At 44.3% G+C, this 26,341-nt stretch overlaps 1 protein-coding gene across 4 annotated transcripts; it reads right to left on the reverse strand.

Annotated features, from left to right (window-relative positions):
* Positions 1-25,525, reverse strand: LOC124039050 (neural Wiskott-Aldrich syndrome protein-like). 4 transcript variants are annotated; one of them, XM_046354931.1, is made up of 11 exons: positions 24,912-25,525; positions 20,478-20,612; positions 20,276-20,362; positions 20,083-20,179; positions 17,769-17,792; positions 14,652-14,853; positions 14,246-14,288; positions 2,029-2,182; positions 712-1,265; positions 525-633; positions 1-246 (listed from the first exon to the last, which is right to left on the reverse strand). In XM_046354931.1, the coding sequence occupies exons 1-11, from the start codon at positions 25,014-25,016 to the stop codon at positions 188-190; spliced, it is 1,569 nt and encodes a 522-aa protein (XP_046210887.1). In that variant the 5' UTR covers positions 25,017-25,525; the 3' UTR covers positions 1-187. The 4 variants fall into 4 exon arrangements, with proteins under 4 accessions (XP_046210887.1, XP_046210907.1, XP_046210894.1 ...); XM_046354951.1 differs by lacking the exon at positions 24,912-25,525 and adding an exon at positions 21,458-21,636; XM_046354938.1 differs by lacking the exon at positions 17,769-17,792.
* Positions 25,526-26,341: the final 816 nt, after the last annotated feature.

Genomic DNA, 26,341 nt, shown 5'->3' on the forward strand with positions numbered 1-26,341 from the left:
TATGTGGAAAAAAAAGACTTTACAGATTAAATGAACAAGGTATTGCACAGATTAATAAAAAGGCAACAATAAATATACACCAAATTCATGGAACATTTACATTACAATTTTAGTCAGGTTTTGGAAGATTTTAGGATCAGTTTAGTGTCAGTTGTGCTCAGGTGGGGGGGGGGGGGGGAAGACTTAACTAGTCATCCCATTCGTCATCATCTTCAAAATCCTCTTCGTCATCATCATCATCTTCATCTAGGAAATGACAAAACAAACTTGTAAACAAAGCATAGATGTACATCTTTATTTTGAGGGAAACTGGCAATAACACAATTCAGATGAGTACTTCAATTCAGCATCTTGACAACTGCTCACCAATGCCTGCTTGGCACAAGACTTTATTCGGACGTTAAATTAAAGCCTAGGCATTAACTCAGGGAGCTAATGTATGTCCTCAGATCTAAGACAAGGTTATTCCTCAAGCGAGTGCTGTTAACTGAATCACTTCCATCACACTGACAGTGGGCACCTACCTGAGGAGTGGATGGCTTTGCTCCTCTTCTGCATTACTTCCATAAGTGCCCCCACTATGCCTGCCGAGGGTGCTGGTGTAGGGGAGCCAGAGTCTGGGCCGTCTGGTACCTGACGCGCGCACACACACACACAGTTACAAACATGGAAATGCACACAAACATACACAGGCAAAAATGGTACACTTACAGTTTTGAGCTGGATGCCCTGCCGTATCTGGTCAAGCAGCGCATCGCGCCCCACAGTGGTGGCCGGTGGTTTGGAGGCCGGTGCCTCCACCTTCTTCAGCTGGGTGCCCCCACGGATCTGCTCCAGCAGGGCCGACTTACCCCCCGTGCCCTGTGGTGAGCGGGACAACGGCACACCACAGTCCACCTCTGGAGGGGGCGGGGGTCCAGGTGGGGGTGGTGGAGGAGGTGGTGGAGGGGCTCCACAACCGGAGGGTGGTGGTGCTTGTGGGGGAGGTGGTGGTGGGGCCTGGGGTGCTGTGTTGGCATGCAAGGGTGGAGGTGGTGGTGGTGGCTGGTGGTGGCCCCCTCTGGTGGGGGCGGGGGTGGAGGGGGTTCCTAGGGCACCAGGCCTGGAGGCCGGAGGTGGGGGAGGGGCCGAGGTGGGGGCTCGAGAGGGTGGAGGTGGCGGGGCACCCCGGCCACCTCGCAATGGTGGTGGTGGGGGAGCTGGGCCCGAGCTGTGGGGCGGGGTAGGGGGAGGTGGGCCTCCCCGAGAAGGAGGGGGTGGTGGGGCTGCGTGGGACAGAGAGGGAAAGAGAGAGAAGTCAGTTAAGGAGTCTCAATATTCCATCCAGCAGGGTTCAAATTACTGGGGTGCACAAGAGTACTGCACGGTCCCAATACAAATCACAGTTCTTTCACTTAATAAGCACTGAAAATGAATGTTGTTTCCAATTATAGGTTATCCCCAAGAGTTAATGTGTCATTCAAACCCTGTCATCCAGATACTCTGTTTCAAAGCACTCCAATGCACAGCCAAAACAACTTCTAACACAGCGATGTGGCATTTAACATCCAAAATCAAACAGTGCTAAAAACTAAAACACTCTACCACAACTCTCCAATCCATGCTTGATTCTCTGAGTCGAGTAGTAGAATACCTGGATCCCCATTAAGATTTTAGTTAAGACTTCTGGTAAGTTCAACGTTCAAGAGCTCAGAAATTCACTTCTGGCAACATTTGACATTATAGCCTTTCAACTCTGTTAATTAAAAAATTCAGACAAACCACAAGCTAGTTAGCTTTATCCGGTCAAGCATGTCAAAGCTCACAGTCAACACCTGAGGCAGAAACACACTAACCACAAGTCTATGGAAACACACAGTCAGTTACCCACCACACCACCTGCGCGGCCCTGGAAAAATACCACATAATTAAGCCCCATCTGGCTTGCAGCATCTCATTACCAGTTGGGGTGCATTCTCAACCAGGAAGTTCATCACATTCACTGTGGTACACGTAACGTAACTCAGAGGACGGTTCAGGTGAGCTCACCTTGCCTACGGAGCTCGTTCTTGACAGCCTCCACCCCTCCTTTCTTTTCGATGAAGTCGTAGATGACCTTGGAGGTCTCCTTGTCTTTGAGTTGCGCCTCTGAGATGCCACACATGTCAAACAGGTTCTTCAGCTCTGGGTCCAGGTTATTCAACTGGGACAGAGAAAGGGGGACAGAGAGAAAGACCTGGTCAGGACAATCCAAAAAACAGACACAGGCATCTGTGGTGTTTTGTAAAGGGCTACAATGACGCTGTACCATGGCCTAAAAATAAATAAACAAATGCAATGGCAATATCATGTAACTCAAGAAAACTTCATTTTGAGCACACAATAATCAAATGACTTTGTCAATCTAAGTGCCATCCTGCCTCCTGGTGGATTAAAAGGGGAATTACACCTGGTGGTGCACACAATAACCTCAAGCACACATCAAACTCCACAAAGAAATGGTACATTGAACACAAAATCAACATTTTGCAATGGCCATCTCAGTCTCCGGACTTGAAACCCATTGAAAACCTGTGGTTTAAATTTAAGAAGTTAGGCCCCAAGAGCAGACGAAGGTTATCAAGGATCTGGAAAAATTCTGTATGGGAGGAAAGGTTTAACCCTCCCAACGTGTTCTCCAATTTCATAAAACCTTTTTGAAAAAAGGCTGTGTCATTATCCTCTCAAGGGGCAGGTGCTAGAGCACCAATAAATTTGACCAATATCTGTTTTGTATTACTTGTTAAACAAAATCTCGAAGTAATTGTATTAGTATAAAATTTAATTTTCCATTTTTTGAGCATACGATATAGCATTTGTATTATTCATTTTATAGTATTTTTTGCTCATCTTTATAAAAGGGTGCTAAATGGAATTGTTATATTATACACTGAGTGTACAAACTGCTGTTTCAATGACAGACTGACCAGGTGAAAGATGACCAGTTAAATCCACTTCAAATCAGTCTAGATGAAGGGCAGGATACATATTAAAGAAGGATTTTTAAGCCTCGAGACAATTGAGACACTGTGTACGTGTGCCATTCAGAGAGTTAATGAGCAAGACAAAAAAGATTTAAGCGCTTTTGAACGGGCATACCGGTTTGTGTCTAGAACTGCCACGCTGCTGGGTTTTTTCAAGCTCAACAGTTTCTCGATGTATGAAGAATGGTCCACCACCCAAAGGACATCCGTCCAACTTGACCCAACTGTGCAAAGCTTTGGAGTCAACATGGGCCAGCATCCCTGTGGAACGCTTGACACCTTGAAGAGTCCACACCCAGATGACCTGAAGCTGTTCTGAGTGCAAACTAATCGCTCGCACCTGCTTGCCAGACAGGCAGGTCTTGGCAGGGGAGCTGTGCTGAGATGAACGTTGGGCTTGTGGCCTTTGCAAGAATCCGCATTGTACTCACCAGAACGGGGGAAGGTTGTCGTTCGCTGCTGGGTAGGGCAGCCGGGGACGAAGACCGGTAGTAAGTGGGAATTTGGGAAACCAGACAAGATAGTGGGGTTGCTAGGAGTGCGAGCCATCTCCCCAGTGTTTGCAAAACAGCGTGCTGCAAGTGTAGTACGCTCCTCTAACCTACGTAATTAATCACACCAAAACCTACGCTGATCAACCTGAATCAGAATATAGCCTAGTTGTTGTTCCTGTCCAGATTGTAGCCTATTCAGTGCACCGTGGGTTAGCCTGCCACTAGCCACTGCCAGTCGACCTCCAACCGCCCCAACGGTGATGCACATGCCCAGACCCATGAGGGGGCCCCGTAAACTAGGAGAGCTGTTTTTAAAATGTTACATTTAAAAAGTTCAATGTTGTCTATGTCCCTCTTTCATTGGCCTAGTCTTAAATGTTTTTAGAAATATATATATATATATATTAAAATCAGTCAGCATCCACAGCGTGGGTTATGTGGAGTGAACAGAACGGGTATGTTCTATGACTTCACTATCAGGTGTGGGTCTCTGAACAGTGTGTAGGCTATTATGCCCCTTGGGGTGCAGTGAATTTGCATGTTTGTACAATTGCGTTTCATTGGGCTAGGCCCGGTTTACAGTGAAGTAGTAGTAGAACCTTGGATGTTCAGTTCTCCTTAACCGTATATCTCACTAGTGTGTGAAGTGTCACTTTTTACCACGTTATCACTATCGTTATCTTCTTCGGGTCATTGCAGCACTTCCGATTGGGTTATGGACAGATTTTTTTGTTTTTTTTAAACATACAAAATATTTCCCCTTGTCCTGTAAAAAATGTAACATAATTACCCTGAAAATAATTTTCCACCAACAGGTTTCTGGATCAATGCACCACACAACCAATAAACAAAACATACTGGCATGGATTGCGTTAACACCACAATAAATAGACAAACAGAAAACAGATCCTTCCCTACCCAGTATCAAAGGCTTGGCAATCTCTGAATGTCATTAAACTTTTTGCTGTTTTGTAACAGTCTCTTTCCATTTGTCAAACTGCCTCTGCACAGCTTGGATTGCAAATGCTACAGTAATATAAAGGACTGAATGACTGAATAAATCTATAAATTATAAATCTACATCTTTTTTTTTTTTAACATAGCTACACCTATGGGCTTTTATGTTTTCCTGTTGTGCGTAATGTGCGGTAGCCTTTATCCTAGGCTACGTATTGGATAACGGCTCAATCAATTGGGTTTGGGCTCATAAAATGTATTCAATATATGGCTTATCAGGCTCAGGTAGCATCATGATTGCATTTTCATGCAGATCGAAGCTCTAAATCAAATCCAGACATTAATATGCTTTATGCTGTGTTGTGGGTTGGAGCGAGTGGTCGCATCTGCACTTCGCTCCCACGGGTAGTATAACTTTTTCATTATATTTCATTATATCACAACGGTTTGATTTGTCTTATCTTAGCAATTTCTTCTCAGCTAGCTACATAGCCGTCTTTGTATCAAATATAATTGCGTAATTATCGTATTTCGCCGTCCTAACGTAGTCTTCACTAGCCAGCTAGCTAACGTCCACTGATTAGCTGCACTGGAGAAACTATTACACTCAACTGAACGACTTGATTAGTTTAGTGTTAGCTAGCTACATAGCTGTCTTTGCTGTCTTCGTATCATCGTATCCAAGATAATTGTGTTGTTTAGGTTTAGAGTGTGTAGTCTTAGAGTGATTATCTTTATTTACCGAGGTTAGCTAGCCAGCTATTTGTCGTCCTTAACGTAGGTGACTCTGCTAGCTAGCCAACGCTAGCCAACGTCTTCTGTATAGAACTCAACTACCCGGTCGCATTCACAGGTAGTATCACATTTTCACTTCATTTCATTACAGTACAACGGTTTGATTTGTTTGATCGTAGCTAGCTACTTAGCTAGCTACATAGCCGTCTTTGTATCAAAGATAATTGTGTAGTCTAGAGCGATTTTCTAGGTTCGCTAGCCATCTATTGTCGTTCTTTTAACGCAACGTAACGTAAACAACACTGCTAGCTAGCCTGCTAGCCCCGAATAGCAACACTGCAGAAACTATTACACTCAACGGAACGACTTGATTAGTGTAGTGTCAACAACGCACCCACTGCCAGCTGGCCTACTTCAGCAGTACTGTATCATTTTAGTCAATATGATTCTTGCTACGTAGCTTAACTTTCTGAACATTCGAGACGTGTAGTCCACTTGTCATTCCAATCTCCTTTGCATTAGCGTAGCCTCTTCTGTAGCCTGTCAACTATGTGTCTGTTTATCCCTGTTCTCTCCTCTCTGCACAGACCATACAAACGCTCCTCACCGCGTGGCCGCGCCACCCTACTCTGGTGGTCCCAGCGCGCACGACCCACGTGGAGTTCCAGGTCTCCGGTAGCCTCTGGAACTGCCAATCTGCGGTCAACAAGGCAGAGTTCATCTCAGCCTATGCCTCCCTCCAGTCCCTCGACTTCTTGGCACTGACGGAAACATGGATCACCACAGACAACACTGCTACTCCTACTGCTCTCTCTTCGTCCGCCCACGTGTTCTCGCACACCCCGAGAGAGTCTGGTCAGCGGGGTGGTGGCACCGGGATCCTCATCTCTCCCAAGTGGTCATTCTCTCTTTCTCCCCTTACCCATCTGTCTATCGCCTCCTTTGAATTCCATGCTGTCACAGTTACTAGCCCTTTCAAGCTGAACATCCTTATCATTTATCGCCCTCCAAGTTCCCTCGGAGAGTTCATCAATGAGCTTGATGCCTTGATAAGCTCCTTTCCTGAGGACGGCTCACCTCTCACAGTTCTGGGCGACTTTAACCTCCCCACGTCTACCTTTGACTCTTTCCTCTCTGCCTCCTTCTTTCCACTCCTCTCCTCTTTTGACCTCACCCTCTCACCTTCCCCCCCTACTCACAAGGCAGGCAATACGCTCGACCTCATCTTTACTAGATGCTGTTCTTCCACTAACCTCATTGCAACTCCCCTCCAAGTCTCCGACCACTGCCTTGTATCCTTTTCCCTCTCGCTCTCATCCAACACCTCCCACACTGCCCCTACTCGGATGGTATCGCGCCGTCCCAACCTTCGCTCTCTCTCCCCCGCTACTCTCTCCTCTTCCATCCTATCATCTCTTCCCTCCGCTCAAACCTTCTCCCACCTATCTCCTGATTCTGCCTCCTCAACCCTCCTCTCCTCCCTCTCTGCATCCCTTGACTCTCTATGTCCCCTATCCTCCAGGCCGGCTCGGTCCTCCCCTCCCGCTCCGTGGCTCGATGACTCATTGCGAGCTCACAGAACAGGGCTCCGGGCAGCCGAGCGGAAATGGAGGAAAACTCGCCTCCCTGCGGACCTGGCATCCTTTCACTCCCTCCTCTCTACATTTTCCTCCTCTGTCTCTGCTGCTAAAGCCACTTTCTACCACGCTAAATTCCAAGCATCTGCCTCTAACCCTAGGAAGCTCTTTGCCACCTTCTCCTCCCTCCTGAATCCTCCGCCCCATCCCCCCCCTCCTCCCTCTCTGCAGATGACTTCGTCAACCATTTTGAAAAGAAGGTCGACGACATCCGATCCTCGTTTGCTAAGTCAAACGACACCGCTGGTTCTGCTCACACTGCCCTACCCTGTGCTCTGACCTCTTTCTCCCCTCTCTCTCCAGATGAAATCTCGCGTCTTGTGACGGCCGGCCGCCCAACAACCTGCCCGCTTGACCCTATCCCCTCCTCTCTTCTCCAGACCATTTCCGGAGACTTTCTCCCTTACCTCACCTCGCTCATCAACTCATCCCTGACCGCTGGCTACGTCCCTTCCGTCTTCAAGAGAGCGAGAGTTGCACCCCTTCTGAAAAAACCTACACTCGATCCCTCCGATGTCAACAATTACAGACCAGTATCCCTTCTTTCTTTTCTCTCCAAAACTCTTGAACGTGCCGTCCTTGGCCAGCTCTCCCGCTATCTCTCTCTGAATGACCTTCTTGATCCAAATCAGTCAGGTTTCAAGACTAGTCATTCAACTGAGACTGCTCTCCTCTGTATCACGGAGGCGCTCCGCACTGCTAAAGCTAACTCTCTCTCCTCTGCTCTCATCCTTCTAGATCTATCGGCTGCCTTCGATACTGTGAACCATCAGATCCTCCTCTCCACCCTCTCCGAGTTGGGCATCTCCGGCGCGGCCCACGCTTGGATTGCGTCCTACCTGACAGGTCGCTCCTACCAGGTGGCGTGGCGAGAATCTGTCTCCTCACCACGCGCTCTCACCACTGGTGTCCCCCAGGGCTCTGTTCTTGGCCCTCTCCTATTCTCGCTATACACCAAGTCACTTGGCTCTGTCATAACCTCACATGGTCTCTCTTATCATTGCTATGCAGACGACACACAATTAATCTTCTCCTTTCCCCCTTCTGATGACCAGGTGGCGAATTGCATCTCTGCATGTCTGGCAGACATATCAGTGTGGATGACGGATCACCACCTCAAGCTGAACCTCGGCAAGACGGAGCTGCTCTTCCTCCCGGGGAAGGACTGCCCGTTCCATGATCTCGCCATCACGGTTGACAACTCCATTGTGTCCTCCTCCCAGAGCGCCAAGAACCTTGGCGTGATCCTGACAACACCCTGTCGTTCTCAACCAACATCAAGGCGGTGGCCCGTTCCTGTAGGTTCATGCTCTACAACATCCGCAGAGTACGACCCTGCCTCACACAGGAAGCGGCGCAGGTCCTAATCCAGGCACTTGTCATCTCCCGTCTGGATTACTGCAACTCGCTGTTGGCTGGGCTCCCTGCCTGTGCCATTAAACCCCTTCAACTCATCCAGAACGCCGCAGCCCGTCTGGTGTTCAACCTTCCCAAGTTCTCTCACGTCACCCCGCTCCTCCGTTCTCTCCACTGGCTTCCAGTTGAAGCTCGCATCCGCTACAAGACCATGGTGCTTGCCTACGGAGCTGTGAGGGGAACGGCACCTCAGTACCTCCAGGCTCTGATCAGGCCCTACACCCAAACAAGGGCACTGCGTTCATCCACCTCTGGCCTGCTCGCCTCCCTACCACTGAGGAAGTACAGCTCCCGCTCAGCCCAGTCAAAACTGTTCGCTGCCCTGGCCCCCCAATGGTGGAACAAACTCCCTCACGACGCCAGGACAGCGGAGTCAATCACCACCTTCCGGAGACACCTGAAACCCCACCTCTTTAAGGAATACCTAGGATAGGATAAGTAATCCCTCTCACCCCACCCCCCCTAAGTTTTAGATGCACTATTGTTAAGTGACTGTCCCACTGGATGTCTTAAGGTGAATGCACCAATTTGTAAGTCGCTCTGGATAAGAGCGTCTGCTAAATGACGTAAATGTAAATGTAGAATGACTCTTCTGGTTTGGGCGGGAAATACTGGGTTACCCGGGAGCAAAGTGATTATTCTTGGGATGGAACATTTGTAAAATACCGGGAAAATATTAAACCCCAGTCTGTAGCTTATTCTTTAGATGTTTGGGGCTGCTGGTGAACCATGATGTGCAGACATAATCAAAGTGACTGGAACTGGCACACATGCCATTCTTCAGGGTGTCTATATGTTTCCATCCAATTGGCAACAGATTTTCATGTGAATATTCAAAAAGCTGCATAAAAACAACATGCACATTTCAGGGTTTAGTTTAGGAAAATGTGGCACCGGACATCGTGACCAGGATTATTTTTATTTACCTGACATTTGAGAAATTTACCGGACATCCGTATTTATGCCTCGAACTTTCTCATTCATCATTATTCACGATTCATTAGAGGATTATCCGTAATCATGGTAGCATTCACATCATTTTTTAAATTGACAATAAAGGTGACTCCAAAAGTTCACACAATATATTATCTACCATTAATTTCTATTGGGCACAAAATACTCTGAAACACAACCAAAACAAACAGCAAATTCATCCAACAAATCTGTAGTCACAAGCTTGATGTAGTCATTGCGTACTAGGAATATGGGACTAAATACCTAACCTTTGACTACTTTAACACAAGTGAATTTGTCCCAATACTTTTCCTCCCCTAAAATGGGGGGACTATATACAAAAAGTGCTGTAATTTCTACATTTTAGAAATATGGATTTCTACGGTTTAACCGATATGGATTCAAATACCATCAAGTTAAAGCTGACAGTCTGCGCGTTAACCTCAGTCTTTGTATAATTTCAAAGTGCTATGAGTACAGAGCCAAAACAACAACAAAAATTGTCACTGTCCCAATACTTTTATAGCTCACTGTATTTGGCGCATGGAGATAGATGAGGAAATTTAGCTGGAATGGAAGAAATTATATAGTAAAACATGCAAAATAGCAGATGTAAACCCCCAAAATAAAAAGCACTACCCTTGCCTCCCCCATCAGTAAATTGTGATCTGTCCCTTAGAGAGACTGCAGTAATTTAGTAGGTTGCCTAGCATTTTCCGCATGCGGTCTTATTAAATTGTGTAGTTAATAAAGATCATTATTTGTCATATCTGTGTTGAGTTTTGGTGTCCTGTTCTCTGACGCCGGAACATAGCAGTCAAACAAGCTCTGCTCCAGTACTTGCGCCACGTCTGGGGTCATCTACTAACATGCTTTATTACATTACTTTGAGAGGTTACATGGCACAGGTAGCCTAGGTCTACATCTATGTGTAAAACAGGTGCTCAGCGTTGACAGGAAAAAAAAACCCCCACAATGAATAAATTGACAAAGCTCATCACTGGAATGAAATAAACCAAAACATGTTTCTCACAAGTGTAACAAAGGTTATCCACTCTGACAACAAGAACAGTAAATTACTAATATTATATTAAATGCATCATCAGAAATTACCGTAACTAAACAATTATTGTAGATTAGAAATTATAGGTATTAACAGTAAATGTACTACTAGTGATATGTAATGGGGCAATTGAATGATTGTTAGGGAAAACAATTCACACAATAACGTTATGAAACAAGTGCACAAGAATTGGCGGGAGAGAGCGCATTCTGGAAAGAGACGTGCCTTGTGCATCTAAGCTACGGCTGGGCAGTATACCGTATTTCACTATATACTGGTATTTTATTTTACCATTACTTAACTAGGCAGGTCAGTTAAGAACAAATTCTTATTTTCAATGACGGCCTAGGAACAGTGGGTTAACTGCCTGTTCAGGGGCAGAACGACAGATTTGTACCTTGTCAGCTCGGGGGTTTGAACTTGCAACCTTCCGGTTATTAGTCCAATGCTCTAACCACTAGCCTACTCTTAAACGGTGTCAGGTCGAATGAAGTAGCCATTTATGGAAAACCAATGCAATTTCAAAACAAATGCAATTGCACTTATTTTCTCAATTTTAACTAATTGCTTGGCGTGCCAAGCAGATACCCTCGTGGAGCACCTAAAAGTAAATTCACTCACTACGGAGACGGAATGTACGTCAATGTAGGTTTTCATCAAAAAAGGGGATGGCTTCTCCAGTATTCTACGTCATTTTGTACCATCTGAAAATTGGGACACATTGTATTATTCCTTCCGCAGCCATGGGGGCAGAGTCAAAGATATTTGTAACTAACCCCAGATAGTTCATCTGTGTCTTTTACAGTGGAAGCAAAAGAAGCATAATGGGCAGAAAGAGCAGAGGTGGGCAAAGCCAAGCACGAGCAAGCATGTATTTGCATATTGCCGTTAGGGAAAGCCTCCTCTGAAGCGCAGGAGGAGTGAGTGCAAACTGAAATCGACCTTGCACTCTTTCTAAACAACGGGGGGGAACTTTCTTCAAAGGGGAACTGATCAACTCTATGAAACTAAGTGCACTATTTTCGTATAACGGATTCTAGTTTTGGGAACAGAAAAATGTATTGAGATCAGCTGTTTGCCCAGTGTCACCAAGTTCCACCCTCTCCCACTACCGGACTTCCTCTTACTACCATATATATGAGATATCGTTCTAAATGGATGCTTCACGTGTCTGGTTTACCCCTTCTGTCTGTGGTGTCATCGCTTGGTTTACCCCTTCTGTCTGTGGTGTCATCGCTTGGTTTACCCCTTCTGTCTGTGGTGTCATCGCTTGGTTTACCCCTTCTGTCTGTGGTGTCATCGCTTGGTTTACCCCTTCTGTCTGTGGTGTCATCGCTTGGTTTACACCTTCTGTCGTGGTGTCATCGCTTGGTTTACCCCTTCTGTCTGTGGTGTCATCGCTTGGTTTACACCTTCTGTCTGTGGTGTCATCGCTTGGTTTACACCTTCTGTCTGTGGTGTCATCGCTTGGTTCCTTGATTTGATTTATAGGCTATATATCAAAGTAGCCGACTTTGCATTGTTAATCTCAGGGACTTTTCATACAGTAAACCAAACAACAACAATTAACCCAAAAAGGCATTTTTTTTAGAAGAAATAACTAGTGATTCCAGGCTATTGTGAAATAGTAGAACCTGCTCTAGCCAGCTGTTTTTTTCTCCGTGACAAAAACATGAAGTTCTATTTTTTTGTTGATATCGAATAACTACACAAGCAGGATATCAAACTGGCATAATGTTTTAGGTTACACTGGCAAGTCAAAAAAATATTTCCCAGGATATATTTTTTAAATTATAGATCTGACTGTGCCATCCCTGCTGCCTCCGCACGTAGATCAACAGAGTGAACCTTTACGTTGACGGTGCCCATCTTAGAGTGATGGACTGTGGCCATCCCTGCGGCGTCCGCAATGTATTAGTCCACTGAGATAGACGAGGTGTCAGGGAGGTGTCTCGTGTGCCACGACTAAAATCAAATCTCTTGACCAACAGCCTATCGTCCAAACGATAAACCAGTCAACTAAATGGGGTCAGCCCTATTATATATTACACAGTGCCTTCAGAAAGTATTCACACTCCTTGACAACCCTTACAAAACAAGTTTTTGAAACTGCAGTAAAAGTAACTGCAGTCAACTGGTATTTTGGACACAGTGATTGCAGAATAACTGCAGTTATTGCATTATTGAGGTCTGGGCTTTGACTAGGCCATTCCAAGACATTTAAATGTTTCCCCTTAAACCACTCACGTGTTGCTTTAGCAGTATGCTTAGGGTCATTGTCCTGCTGGAAGGTGAACCTCTATCCCAGTCTCAAATCTCTGGAAGACTGAAACAGGTTTACGCCAAAAATGTCCCTGTATTTAGCACCATCCATCATTCCTTTAATACTGACCAGTTTCTCAGTCCCTGCCGATGAAAAACATCCCCACAGCATGATGCTGCCATCACCATGATTGACTGTGGGGATGGTATTCTCGGGGTGAGGTGTTGAGTTTGCGCCAGACATAGCATTTTCCTTGATGGCCAAAAAGCTCAATTTTAGTCTCATGTGACCAGAGTACCTTCTTCCATATGTTTGGGGTGTCTCCCACATGCTTTTTGGCGAACACCAAACGTGTTTGCTTATTTTTTTCTTTAATCAATGGCTTTTTTTCTGGACAATCCTCCGTGAAGCCCAGCTCTGTGGAGTGTACGGCTTAAAGTGGTCCCATGGACAGATACTCCAATCTCTACTGTGTAGTTTGCAGCTCCTTCAGGACTATCTTTGGTCTCTTTGTTGCCTCTCTGATTAATGCCCTCCTTGCCTGATCTGAGTTTTGGTGGGCGGCCCGCTCTTGGCAGGTTTGTTGCGGTGCCAGATTCTTTCCATGTTTTAATAATGGATTTAATGGCTCTGTGGGATGTTCAAAGTTTTGGATATTTTTTTTATAACCCAACCCTGATCTGTACTTCTCCACAACTTTGTCCCTGACCTGTTTGTAGAGCTCCTTGGTCTTCATGGTACTACTTGCTTGGTGGTGTCCCTTGCTTAGTATTGTTGCAGACTCTGGGGCCTTTCAGAACAGGACAGAACCATGTGACACTTAAATAAAGTCCATCTGTGTGCAATCTAACTAATTATGTGACTTCTGAGGGTAATTGGTTGCATCAGACTGTATTTAGGGGCTTCATAGCAAAGGGGGTGAATACATATGCACGCACCCCTTTTCCGTTTTTTATTTTTTCAAATTTTTTGAAACAAGTAATTTTTTCCATTTCACTTCACTAATTTGGAATATGTTGTGTATGTCTATTACATGCAATCCAAATAAAAATTCCAGGTTGTAATGCAAAAAATAGGAAAACCGCCAAGGGGGTTGAATACTTTTACAAGGCACTGTATGACCTTCTTAAAACAATTCCATATGGTAGCTTAGTAGAACCCCCCCCCCCCCCCCCCGGCTTAGACAGGGTTTAGACTGTATAGGGTTTTGTTCAAGGTAGGAAGACGCATAGAGAGAAAATGCATGAAAATCAACTAATGTTCCATTAATTTGAGTTTACCTCGGGTCGGAATCGAGGAATATGTGCTTAAGCCAACTTCTCTGACAGTTGTCTGAATGGCATGACAAAGATTGTCAGATGCCTAATTGTTAGGTCTAATATTGGCAAAAACACTTTTTTGGTGACCGAGCATAAACATTGAGATTTGGGCAACACTCGCAAACATATGTGATGGTGATGATTGATGAACTGCAGAACACAGGTATTCTATGAGGATCAACTGACTTATGACTTGCGCTACTGAAGCATAGCTGCCAAAAACAGTGACCAACAATTTTCCGGAATATTCTGGGTTGCAGGAGAGGCTTGTATGACGGCATTGGATGCATGATAAATATGTGCTGTATACAAATGAGGCCATTGTGTGGGTCAATCATGAGTCGACCACACAGGTCACCATTGTGTGCCCATGAAGGATCCGGTGTGTGTGTGTGTGGTACTCACATCGAAGCCTGTGTTTGGGTCCCAGCCCACATGGCCGATGTGCCTGAAGAGAGACAGACAGGGATGAGAACATACATACACGTGGACCCACAAGCAAGCCGATTCACAAACGTGTGTGGGTGTGCATTGCAACAATCACGTGCAAGCACAGACACTCATGTAAGACCACTCACTTGTGCGCACACACACACAGACACACAGAGAAGGGCAATTATGAATGCAGACAAACACAACTGAGCCATTGAAAAGGTTCTCAAGACACAAAGAACACCCTCAAACATGAGTGACAAGCTCAATACGTTACACAACTTCAGAGAGCATACATTCAGAAAAACTCCCGCTGCGCTACATCTCTCTACACAGACCCGTCTGAAGTGTAATCTCGACGGAAGTGTGGTCCACTCACTGGAAGTTGCTGGGGGTGCCTATGTCTGCCTTGGTGAGCTTCTTCCTCTTGCACTTGACTTTCTTCTCCTTCTTGCTGAGGCTGCTGTGCAGCATGTTGTTGATGTGGTGTGGCTGGGGAAGCTGCTGCTGAGAGTTGTGGAAGCGCACATTGTTAATCTCGGGGTTCTTGATGTCCACTGTGGCCATAGGGAGAGCCGGGCCTATAGGAGGGAGAGATGGAGGAAGAAAATGAGAAGCTTCTAAAACTAGCTCAGAACCACTGCTGGGAAGCTCAGAAGCAGTGTTTCTCTCCCGAAATGAGGTGGAGTCAATCCAAAAGATCGTCCTTCTTAGCATTACTGGACAAGTTATATTACACAGGCCAGACAGATCATACACGATCATTTTAAATATGAATCATTAAAAAAAAAAAGTAACATTTATTTTGCATACTTGACTGGTAGTAAAAAGACAACTGTATAACTTGGCCTGTGTTGTGACTATGGTAGTCTCTGAAGTCCATCAATATTGCGATCTTTAAAATGTTTTTAAATATAAATATATAGAAAAAAAGGGAAAAAGTTCAAGACTGAGCAAGACAGCTAACAATGCAGGACCACACACAATAAAACAGTATTTCGATGTATTTAGCACTATTTCAAAATAAAACCAGAGAGGGCACCAATTGTCTATACAAATGCCAGGGCCTTAGTGAATATCATCTGTAGAAGCCGAAAACCAGCATGTGCCAAACAAAGTCAGTACAAATTCCATTAAAATTATAATTCAAAGTTTTTACATTTATGAAAAACATTGATGCCATTATGTAAATCATGTGTATTAATTGCCGAATTCACTAGAATTTAAATGGGATCATGGACATGAACTCTGACTGACGACAACCCTACCGTTAAACACCGCTCTCAGCCAGCTCTTAATCCTCGGCTCCTCTAGCACCACACACCCCTCATTTGCCTCTTCGTCATCCTCTTCCTCAAAAGGACAAGGGCGGGATGGACATGAACTCTGCATGACGACAACTCTACCATTAAATACCTCTTTAAACCAGCTCTTAATCCTCGGTTCCTCGAGCACCACACCCCCCTCCTTTTCCTCTTCATCCTCCTCCGCTCTCTCTTCCTCAAAAGGACAGGGGCAGGACAACAGCATATAAAGCCCATCCACGAGCAGCACTGGACACCCAAGCAGACCCAACCAGTCTCCCAACTTCAACTCACTGTCCAATGACTCTGTTAAAGACAGGCTTGATAAAGAGGTTGTGCAATACATCCTTGTGCCATCCATATGATAGTGTTGGGTAGACCAACCGACTGGCGAGGCTCTCAGACTGCCTGTGGCTACACAAAGGAATAGCACAGCACAACCAAAGAAACGGTGACAGAATCAAACTGGCTCAAAGACAGTGCTTGTCCTCCCATTGTGTGTGTTTGTTCCTTATGTGACATCAGTCATATTAAAAAAAGGGGGGGAAAAAAAGAGAGCTTTGGACAACTTTAGAGCTGGAAGCCATGTTGCTGCTTGGACAATTCAAATATACTCTTGTTGATCATCTGTTGCTTGGTTTAAAATTCTGCTAATTCTTTGGACTGTTAATGGTAAAAATTACCCAGGAGGCACCAACATGGCTGCTATAAAACGTACACAATGTTGTCTAGGAACATTATAATAATGACTTCTGATTGAAACTGCAATGGCCAACAAACAGAGCTACAGTAGTTCTGTGAACTACTCTTGCATGAGGAATAACCTTACATGAGACCTAGGTTAGGCTTCAGTTCAGCGGGATAACAGTCTTATGGCATGCACATGATTCGGGTTTAACCCCAGTTAGTCACACAATCTCTCAATACATGGTGTGGTCAAACCTCCCCCTGTCCCGGCATTTGATTACGCTCCTCGAGTCCATGTTAATCTCCACAATATGCAGATGGGTCAGACATAAATCAGTAATCTACAGCTAATCCCAACCAAATCCCTGGATTTCCTACAAATGTTAGAAGTCTCAGCAATCGACGAGGACTTTGAAAGCTCCTTCGCCATGAGACATGTTTACCCTCATTATTGTACATCACCAGAAGCTTTCAATGGAAAACGTGCAACAAATCCCTGTAGTCGTACCATACAGATGGTTGTCTTTGGCTGTATGAAAGTCAATGATTGACAGATAATGTCAATGGTTGTCCAGTCCATATTAGGGTTCAGAAACCTCATAAATGTAATGATTAAATATCACAAATATTAAAGCGCACACGGTCAGCATGACAGTGAATTATGGCAAGGAAAACAAATTGGGGGAGGGAAGCAAAAGACATCAAGACTTCTCCATCATGGTTGACAACTCCACGGTGTTCCCATCCCAGAGTGCAAAGAACCATGGATTGACCCTGGACAACACCCTGTCATTCTCTGAAAACATCAAAGCGGTGACTCACTCCTGCATGTTCATGCTCTGCAACATCTTTAGAGTATGACCCTTCCTCACACAGAAAGCGGTGCAGGTCCTACTGCAACACTGGCTGGGCTCCCTGCTTGTGCCATCATACCCCTGCACCTTATCCAGAACGCCGCAGCCCGCTTTGGGAGAACCTGGGAATGTTGAACACGTCACCCCGCTCCTCTGCACAATCCACTGGCTTCCAGTCGAAGCTCGGAGACACCACAAAACCAGAGTGGTTGCCTATGGAGCAGTAAAGGGAACTGATCTTCCCTACCTTCGGGCTCTGCTCAAACCCTTACAACCCCAACCCGAGCACTCCGTTCTGCCACCGTCGGTCTCTTGGTCCTCCACCCTACAGGGAGGTCTTGTCCCGCTCAGCCCAGTCAAAGCTCTTCTCTGTTCTGGCACCCCCCTGACGCTAGGACAGCAGAGTCCCTGTCCATCTTCCGAAAACATCTGAAGCCCTACCTCTTCAAAGAGTATTTTAAATTCAACTCACAGTGATGTGTGTATGTGTGTGTACACATGCATCTACTCCAATACATTTGATTTCGCTTGACTGATTACAGTAGAACTACGCTTTTAAATTGTAAAATAACCAAAGATTACGTTTTAATAAAACATATTGAAGGTCAAATTTGGACCAAATTGGTACAAATCAAAGAATGGACAACATACCATTTGCAGGGTCACATCTTTTCTCTGCAAAACAACATGGGAACAATTATAATTTCGCAGCCAATTCAAGTGGGCTTCAAGTGGGCTTTGGCACAGCTATCAGAGCGACAGAGAGTGTCGATTGAAGTGTCGAAGGACAAGCAAAGTGTCTGGAAAGTGTTCAGAGTGAGTTTATGAGAGTCAGATGGACAAAAGGAAATGCCATGGAAGTCCACGGAAAGGTAGCCACCGCAGGTTGGGGAAAATACCAATTCCATTCAGATCCTGGGAGCCAAATGCATTTCACTCAGGAGGAGAAGGATGCATTTTCACAAGTTCAGAAAATATGCACAAAAAAAGACAAGAAGTACTGGTGCAGAATGAAAGCTAGTGTCCCTACTATACCATTACAGTAGACCCCTTCCCTGCCCCACGTCTGAAAGCACACTCCTCACTGCAAGAGCAGCAAACTTCAAAGGCCGGCATGGAGAGAGAAACAAAGAGATGTAGAGAAGCCAGAGAGGAACACCACGGCAGCCTTTAGCGCAGAAAGACACTCTTCTGTTTTTACTGTACAGACAGAAACCGTGCCTTCGGAAAGTATTTAGACCCCTTGACTTTTTCCACATTTTGTTAAGTTACAGCCTTATCCAAAAATTGATTACGCCCCCCCCCAATCTACACACAATGGGAGTTTTTTTTAAAGTGTTTGCTAATTTATAAAAAAAGAAAAATATTTACATAAGTATTCAGACTCTTTACGCAGTACTTTGTTGAAGCATCTTTGGCAGCGAATACAGTCTCGAGTTTTCTTGCGTATGACGCTAAAAGCTTGCAACATCTGTATTTCGGGAGTTTCTCCCATTCTTCTGCAGATTCTGACAAGCTCGGTCAGGCTGGATGGGGAGCGTTGCTGCTCAGCTATTATCAGGTCTCTACAGAGACGTTCGATCGGGTTCAAGTCCGGGCTCTGGATGGGCCACTCAAGGACATTCACAGACTTGTCCCGAAGCCACTCCTGCTTTGTCTTTGCTGTGTGCTTAGTGTCGTTGTCCTGTTGGAAGGTGAACCTTCACCACAGTCTGAGATCCTGAGCAGGTTTTCATCAAGGATCTCGCTGTACTTTGGACGGTTCATCTTTGCCTTGATCCTGACTAGTCTCCCAGTCCCTGCTGCTGAAAAACATCCTCACAGCATGCGGTCACCACCATGATTCATCGTAGGGATGGTGCCAGGTTTCCTCCAGACGTGACTGTTTGCATTCAGGCCAAAGAGTTCAATATTGGTTTCATCATACCAGAGAATATTCTTTCTCATGGTCTGAGAGTCTTTAGGTGCCTTTTGGCAAACTCCAAGCAGGCTGTCATGTGCCTGTTACTGAGGAGTGGTTTCCATCTGGCCACTACCATAAAGGCCTCATTGGTGGAGTGCTGCACTGGCCTCAGTGGTTGTCCTTCTGGAAGATTCTCCCATCTTCACAGGGGAACTCTAGAGCTCTGTCAGAGTGACCGTTGTCTTCTTGTACACCTCCCTGACCAAGGCCCTTCTCCCCAGATTGCTCAGTTTGGTCGGACGGCAAGCTCTAGGAAGAGTCTTGGTGGTTACACAATTCTTCCATTTAAGAATGGAGGCAACTGTGTTCTTGGGGACCTTCAATGCTGCAGACATTTTTTGGTACCCTTCCCCAGATAGGTGCCTCAACACAATCCTGTCTCTGAGCTCTACGGTCAAAACCATCGACGTCATGGCTTGGTTTTTGCTATGACATGCACTGTCAACTGTGGTACCTTTATATAGACAGGTGTGTTCCTTTCCAAATCATGTCCAATCAATTGAATTTGCCACAGGAGGACTCCAATCAAGTTGTAGAAACATCTCAAGGATGATCAATGGAAAAGGATGCACCTGAGCTAAATTTCAAGTCTCATAGCATAGAGTCTAAATACTTGTGTAAATAAGGTATTTCTGTGTTTTAGACTATGGCTGTAAGGTAACATGTGGAAAAAGTCAAGGGGTCTGAATACTTTCCGAAGACACTGTATATCACTGACTTTCCAACAGCAACCAGCAAGAAAAAAATTGACACAGGGCTCAATTCCAAAACAATTCCTAGACCGTTGTTGACCCCAAATGAACCCCCTCGCAGATCTGAGTTACAAGATGGGTCTCAGGTAATAGAGGGATCGGCTTGGGATCGGGCCCTGTGGTCTTGTTAGTAGTAGCGCAGGAAGAGAATTTGAAGCTTCCTCCGCTTCCTCTGTCCAGAAGGTGAAAGGTTGAGGTGGTGAGAAAGCAGATGTAGAGTAGACTGAGCACACGGAGCCACTGTAGTTACCCGTTTTACGTTGGCGTCTGCCGAGTAGCTCGTTAAGTGCGGCTCTAAATCGCTTGGCCTCTTCCTCGCTAGCGAAGTTCAGGCCTACCTGGCAGTTCTGGAGATAAAGAGAGTAAAGAGAGATCAGTCTTTTTTTTAAGACACTGTCCTTGTGGGATCCAAAAGCTTTCAAGCAGCGAGATATCGTACTTACATCTCCTGCGAATGAAATGAAATACGACCTCGAGCTGTTGATTGAGAAGTTATTGTAGAGCTCCTGTTCAAACATGGTTTTCCCTTCCTGAAAAGAGAGAAATAACATTAGTTAGTGAACTGCCTTTTGGCAGCAGGGAATTCCTCAGGAAAGGGACTCAGTGTTAGGCTAGCTTCAACCATCCTTAATATACTTCACTCACCTTGATGTCAAAGACCCTGATGAAGTAGGACCTCAGAGGGTTATCCTTGATCAGACAGGCCACTCCGCAGCACCTCTTCATCCAGGATGAGCTCCTGTCTGCCCCATACACCTGGACCACCGCTGAGCACAGGGTCTAAGGACGAATTCACGGTGGGAGCGTTACAGAGTAAAAGTAAAGTAAAGTAAAAACACTATAGTGACACATACAGAGACAAAGAGCTTGTCAAATGTTTTGATAATAAAATGTGATTAAGAAGTGCAGCATTAGATTGCACATTATCTTCGGTCTTCACAAAACTAGCTTAACTAGTGGAATGCCTCTAGGGGGAAATGTGTAAATGATGGCCATAGAGGAAGAGGACCACATACACGAACAGGAAACACTGATTACTTGCCCCGAGAGCATAGTACAACATTTGCAGATAATACACCCTGAGAATATCTGATAGGGAATGATGACAGACAGCCAGTGGCCACACAATCTAAAGCTTTGTTTGCTTCAAGGACACAGAGCGACCTGTGCCAATCACAAAACGAGATGAGGAAGAGGAAATACCATTCTAGCTGGCTTCCTCTTCAGTGATTTATTATTGTGGGTAGGAGAGAAAGAACATGAGGAAGCACTTCTCTCCTCAAACTCACACCTCATCATAACACAGGAAAGGTCACTGGCCAGACCATAGGCCACTAGTCAGACCATAGTACATTGGATTTTATTAGTTAGGACACCCCAAAAATGTAGTTTTAGTATACACACACACACTCCAGGGATTTTCATTATTTTTTACTATTTTCTACATTGTAGAATAAAAGCGAAGAGATCAAAACTACAAAATAGCACATATGGAATCATGTAGAAACCAAAAAAGTGTTTAAAATATACAAAATATTTTGATTTGAATGAGATTCTTCAAAGCAGCCAACCTGTGCATTTTTGACAGATTTGCACACTTTTGGCATCCTCTCAACCAGCTTCACCTGGAATGCTTTTCAAACAGTCTTGAAGGAGTTCCCCTAATGCTGAGAACTTTTCGGCTGCTTTTCCTGCTTTTCCTTCAATCCAACTCATCCCAAACATCTTAACTGGGTTGATGTCGGGTGATTGTGGAGGCCAGGTCATCTGATGCAGCACTCCATCACTCTCCTGCTTGGTCAAATAGCCCTTACACAGCCTGGAGATGGGTTGGGTCATTGTCCTGTTGAAAAACAAACGATAGTCCCACTAAGCGCAAACCAGATGGGATGGCGTATCGCTGCAGAATGCTGTGGTAGCCATGCTGGTTAAGTGTGCCTTGAATTCTAAATAAAATCAGAGTGTCACCAGCAAAGCACTAAAACACCATCACACCTCCTCCATACTCAATGGTGGGAACTACACATGTGGAGATCATCCGTTCATCGTCTCACAAAGACACGGCAGTTGGAACCAAAAATCTCAAATGTGGACTCATCAGAACAAAGGACAGATTTCCACAGGTCTAATGAGCATTGCTCGTGTTTCTTTGTCCACGCAAGTCTCTTCTTATTATTGGTGTCCTTTAGTAGTGGTTTCTTTGCAGCAATTCAACCATGAAAACATAATTCACGCAGTCTCCTCTGAACAGTTGATGTTGAGATGTGTCTGTTACTTGAACTCTGTGAAGCATTTATTTGGGCTGCAATTTCTGAGCCAGAAACTCTAATGAACTTATCCTCTGCAGCAGAGGTAACTCTGGGTCTTCCTTTCCTGTGGGGGTCCTCATGAGAGCCAGTTTCATGTTTTTGGGCGACTGCACTTGAAGGAACTTTCAAAGTTGTAGAAATGTTCCAAATTGACTGACCTTCATGTCTTAAAGTAATGATGGACTGCCTTTTCTCTTTGCTCATTTAAGCTGTTCTTGCCATAACATGGACTTGGTATTTTACCAAATAGGGCAATCTACTGTATACCCCCCTACGTTGTCAAAACACAACTGATTGGATCAAATGCATTAAGGAAAGAAATTCCACAAATGTACTTTTACCAAGTCACACCTGTTAATTGAAATGCATTCCCTGGAATGAGTAGGTGTCCACATTTTTGACTGGTACTAATACACACACAAAAGTTTGGGGTAATGTAGAAATGTCCTTGTTTTTGTTTTGAAAGAAAAGCACATTTTCTATCCATTAAAATAACATCAATTTGATCAGAAATACAGTTTAGACATTGTAACGGTTGTAAATGACTATTGTAGCTGGAAACAGCAGAATTTGTATGGAATTTCTACATAGGCGTACAGAGTCCCATTATCAGAAACCATCACTCCTGTGTTTGTTCCAATGGCATGGTGCTAGCTAATCCAAGTTTTTCATTTTAAAGGGCTAATTGATCATTAGAAAATAATTTTGCAATTATGTTAGCACAGCTGAAAACTGTGTCCTGATTAAAGAAGCAATAAAACTGGCCTTCAGACTAGTTGAGTATTTGGAGCATCAGCATTTGTGGGTTTGATTACAGGCAGATCTTGTACAACACTGTGTACTATTCCCTTCACAGAACAGTGCAAACTGGCTTTAACCAGAATAGAAAGGAGTGGGAGGCCCTGGTGCACAACTGAGCAAGAGGACAAGTACATTAGAGTGTCTAGTTTGAGAAACAGACACCTCACAAGTCCTCAAGTGGCAGCTTCATCAAATAGTACCCGCAAAACAACAGTCTCAACGTCAACAGTGAAGAGGCGACTCCGGGATGCTGGCCTTCTAGGCAGAGTTGCAAAGAAAAAGCCATATCTCAGACTGGCCAATAAAAATAAAAGATTAAGATGGGCAAAAGAACACACGGCAGTTGGAAGTGCCCATCAAGCCAATTTAACTTGTGGGAGGTGCTTCATGGGGTGAAATCTCTTCAGATTACCTCAACAAATTGACAACTAAAATGCCAAAGGTAGTAACTGCTGCAAATGGAGGATTCTTTGACAAAAGCTAAATTTTAAGGACAATTATTATTTCAATTAAAAGTCATTATTTATTACCTTGTCAACATCTTGACTATATTTCCTATTCATTTTGCAACTAATTTCATGTATGTTTTCATGGAATAAGGACATTACTAAGTGACCCCAAACGTTTGAACGGCAGTATATATATATATATATTTTTTTATTGCTTGTGGCGGCAATGATTTAGCAGCAGTGGCCCGCAGCTGCTAAATGATTCTAGGGGAAACACTGTTAAACCACATCAGGAGACCACTTCAATTCAAGTGCAAACCAGTCAGAGACCATTGTTTGGTTAGCAAGGTTTCTATAGCACTTATGTGATTGCAGAATTTGCAAAACAAATGGCCACTGGATTGATGCAAATAATCATATCATTCTGCCAGGTAGGAATAGGCTACTTAATAGGCTACTTAATTGAGAAGGTATGCAGTCTGAAAGTGTACTGTATACCGATATGTGCACAGAACACATATAGGGGCATAAATCAATCCAAATCAGTATGTTCACAATCCCCATGTTAGGAAAAATGTTAAGGGATAAAAAGAACACACATCAAGCTATGGCTCTGTCTTACTAGACACTCAGCTTTAACTTACGGCAAATGGTGATATTTATTTAGACAGTGTACTGTGGGCTATAGTAGTCGTTCCACTGGGCTGCCATTTGACACTTATTGTAATCTAATGCAGTTTCTCAATAATAAACTGATTTCACTTTCACCCTTACAAAAACAATTGTAGTAAAAGTGCAGTAACTACAGTCAAATATTTTTGGATGCAGTATTTGCAGAATACTGCCCTCCGACTGCAGTTATACTGCAATCCCACAGCAATCTTTTTTTGTAAAGGTCACAACTACCTTCTTAGCCTTTAGCATTGGGGAAATAGTTGCTTCTTCCCACAACGAACCTGTGTTATCTGTGTAAACAATGGCTCGTGTAAACAATGGGACGAAGCAAGGATAATATGCATGTTCTGAACATATTCCATTGTGCAAACACGGATTTGACAGCGATCGTTATCCAATAAAAACAAAACACTGACGTGCAAACATGCCAGACAGACTGCAGTGCATCAGTTGGTTGAGTAACGTTAAGTTGTCCATTTTATATCACACACCGTAGCGTTCAACCTTAAAACGTAGGTCATGTTTATTAATGATTACTGTTTACAGCCAAGCCAGGCGAAAACCACTAATACTCCAGAGGCACACGTTATATTTCCAAGCCAATTTCTTGACAGCATATCTATCTGACAGGCAAACAGTTCTGCTTATCCAAACATCGTTCCAGCAAAGCCATGGAAAAAGATGCTGAGCGGTCATGCGTCTTATCGGCCTACAGCCAGGTTATTTCCTAACGTTAGCCTACATAACACGAACATTTAGCCTAACACGTTATTTTGCAACGGTGCAGGTAGACAAATTGCACTTGAACTTGAGAGCGTGGCATGGTCGTAAACAAGACAACTTACATTGCATTTCCTGCCCAGGTAGTTGAATAGGCATTCGTTCTCTTGCGGGGTGAGGAGTATGGAGCCAATATTTCCAACCCGCCGCTGCTGAGAATGGCTATTCATGTTCGTAAATAACTTCTCAATAAACAAAATTAACTGTTTTACTCTTGAACATTACATCAAATTGGTGCAGCCTTTGGTCGCCATGGCCTGCAACCGGATCATCTCATGACGTTGTTTCTGAGGTAGAGGTCTGCAAAATGAAATATTTCAGGATCCTGGTTGTTGGATAACAACCTCCATGACTAAACGGTGGGAACCCCAATCTTTGCAGAATGCAAATTCTAAACTTTCATTCGGAACTCCAGCTGCAACATCGATACATCCATCCAACATGGCAGTGTAAAGGAACAACCATTCCAATGAAGATAGGGGTAATGGAGAAATATACAAATACTATTCAATTGAAGGGCAGGGCTTTCCGAACGAAATTAATTTCCATTAAAAAAAGATGTTGCCTGTCGTCTTTAAATGTTCTGATCTTAGAATATAACGAGGATGCCAAAATATCCCGAACTATGAAATGGTCTAGCCCTATTTCCCAGTGGATTTTGTAACATGAATGCAGTATAGAGAGGGGTTGCGCGTGGAGCTGGGAAGGGACTGGTGTTGGTTACTTATGAGGGAGGAGCTACTACTGTTGTCATATTTTTAAGAAGAGGGATACAATGTTACATATGTACAATATAGCCTACTTTATCACATTTTGGGCACAAATAATTTATATTTCTTATAATTGCGCTCCCTCTCACCCCCCCCCCTCTCTCAAACACACTCACTCACAGGTCAGTGAGTTCAATTGTTATCAACATGGATATTTTGGAGTTTTAAAACAAGTCCAAAAGCTATATCATAATTTGAACATGGGGGCATGACTAACATGACTCACGTTTTCAGGTTTAATGTCCTCTAGCCTTATACTACCACACTGCACAGATCTTCAGTCACCCCAACAACTGAGCCTCAATACCCCCTGGGGTGTAGATTTGCATCAAAGTGCCCTCCATGTCTTCCATCCAACATATAAAAAGGGGAGGAAGAGAGTTAGACAGATGGACAGACTTTAACTGAGGGGGCTGTCCTACCAGGTGCCACCTGGCCCTTGCTTAAACCCTGTCAATGAGGTATTAGCAAAGCATTAATCTGTTAGGCTAGCAGCCCCTCGTGTGTTTGTTTGTGTTGTTAAAAAGGTATAAGTCAAAATGTCACATGCGCCAAGTACAAGATGTAGACTTTATAGTGAAATGCTTCCTTACGAGCCCTTTCCCAACAATGCAGAGTTAAAAAGTAAGACAAATGTGCAAATAATAAGAAAAAAGTAACACAATAAAAAAAAAACAGTAACGAGGCTCTATAAAAGGAGAACAGATACCGAGTCAATGTGTGGG

Source organism: Oncorhynchus gorbuscha, linkage group LG01, assembly GCF_021184085.1.
Source record: "Oncorhynchus gorbuscha isolate QuinsamMale2020 ecotype Even-year linkage group LG01, OgorEven_v1.0, whole genome shotgun sequence".
Lineage (NCBI taxonomy): Eukaryota > Metazoa > Chordata > Actinopteri > Salmoniformes > Salmonidae > Oncorhynchus > Oncorhynchus gorbuscha.

Excerpts from the sequence above, each read along its gene's own strand:
- LOC124039050 (XM_046354931.1), bottom strand. The coding sequence starts at position 25,016 with ATGAATAGCCATTCTCAGCAGCGGCGGGTTGGAAATATTGGCTCCATA. Across the intron at positions 20,363-20,477 it reads TCAGGGTCTTTGACATCAAG|GAAGGGAAAACCATGTTTGA; the intron begins GTGAGTGAAGTA and ends CTCTCTTTTCAG. Across the intron at positions 1,266-2,028 it reads GAACGAGCTCCGTAGGCAAG|CCCCACCACCCCCTCCTTCT; the intron begins GTGAGCTCACCT and ends TGTCCCACGCAG.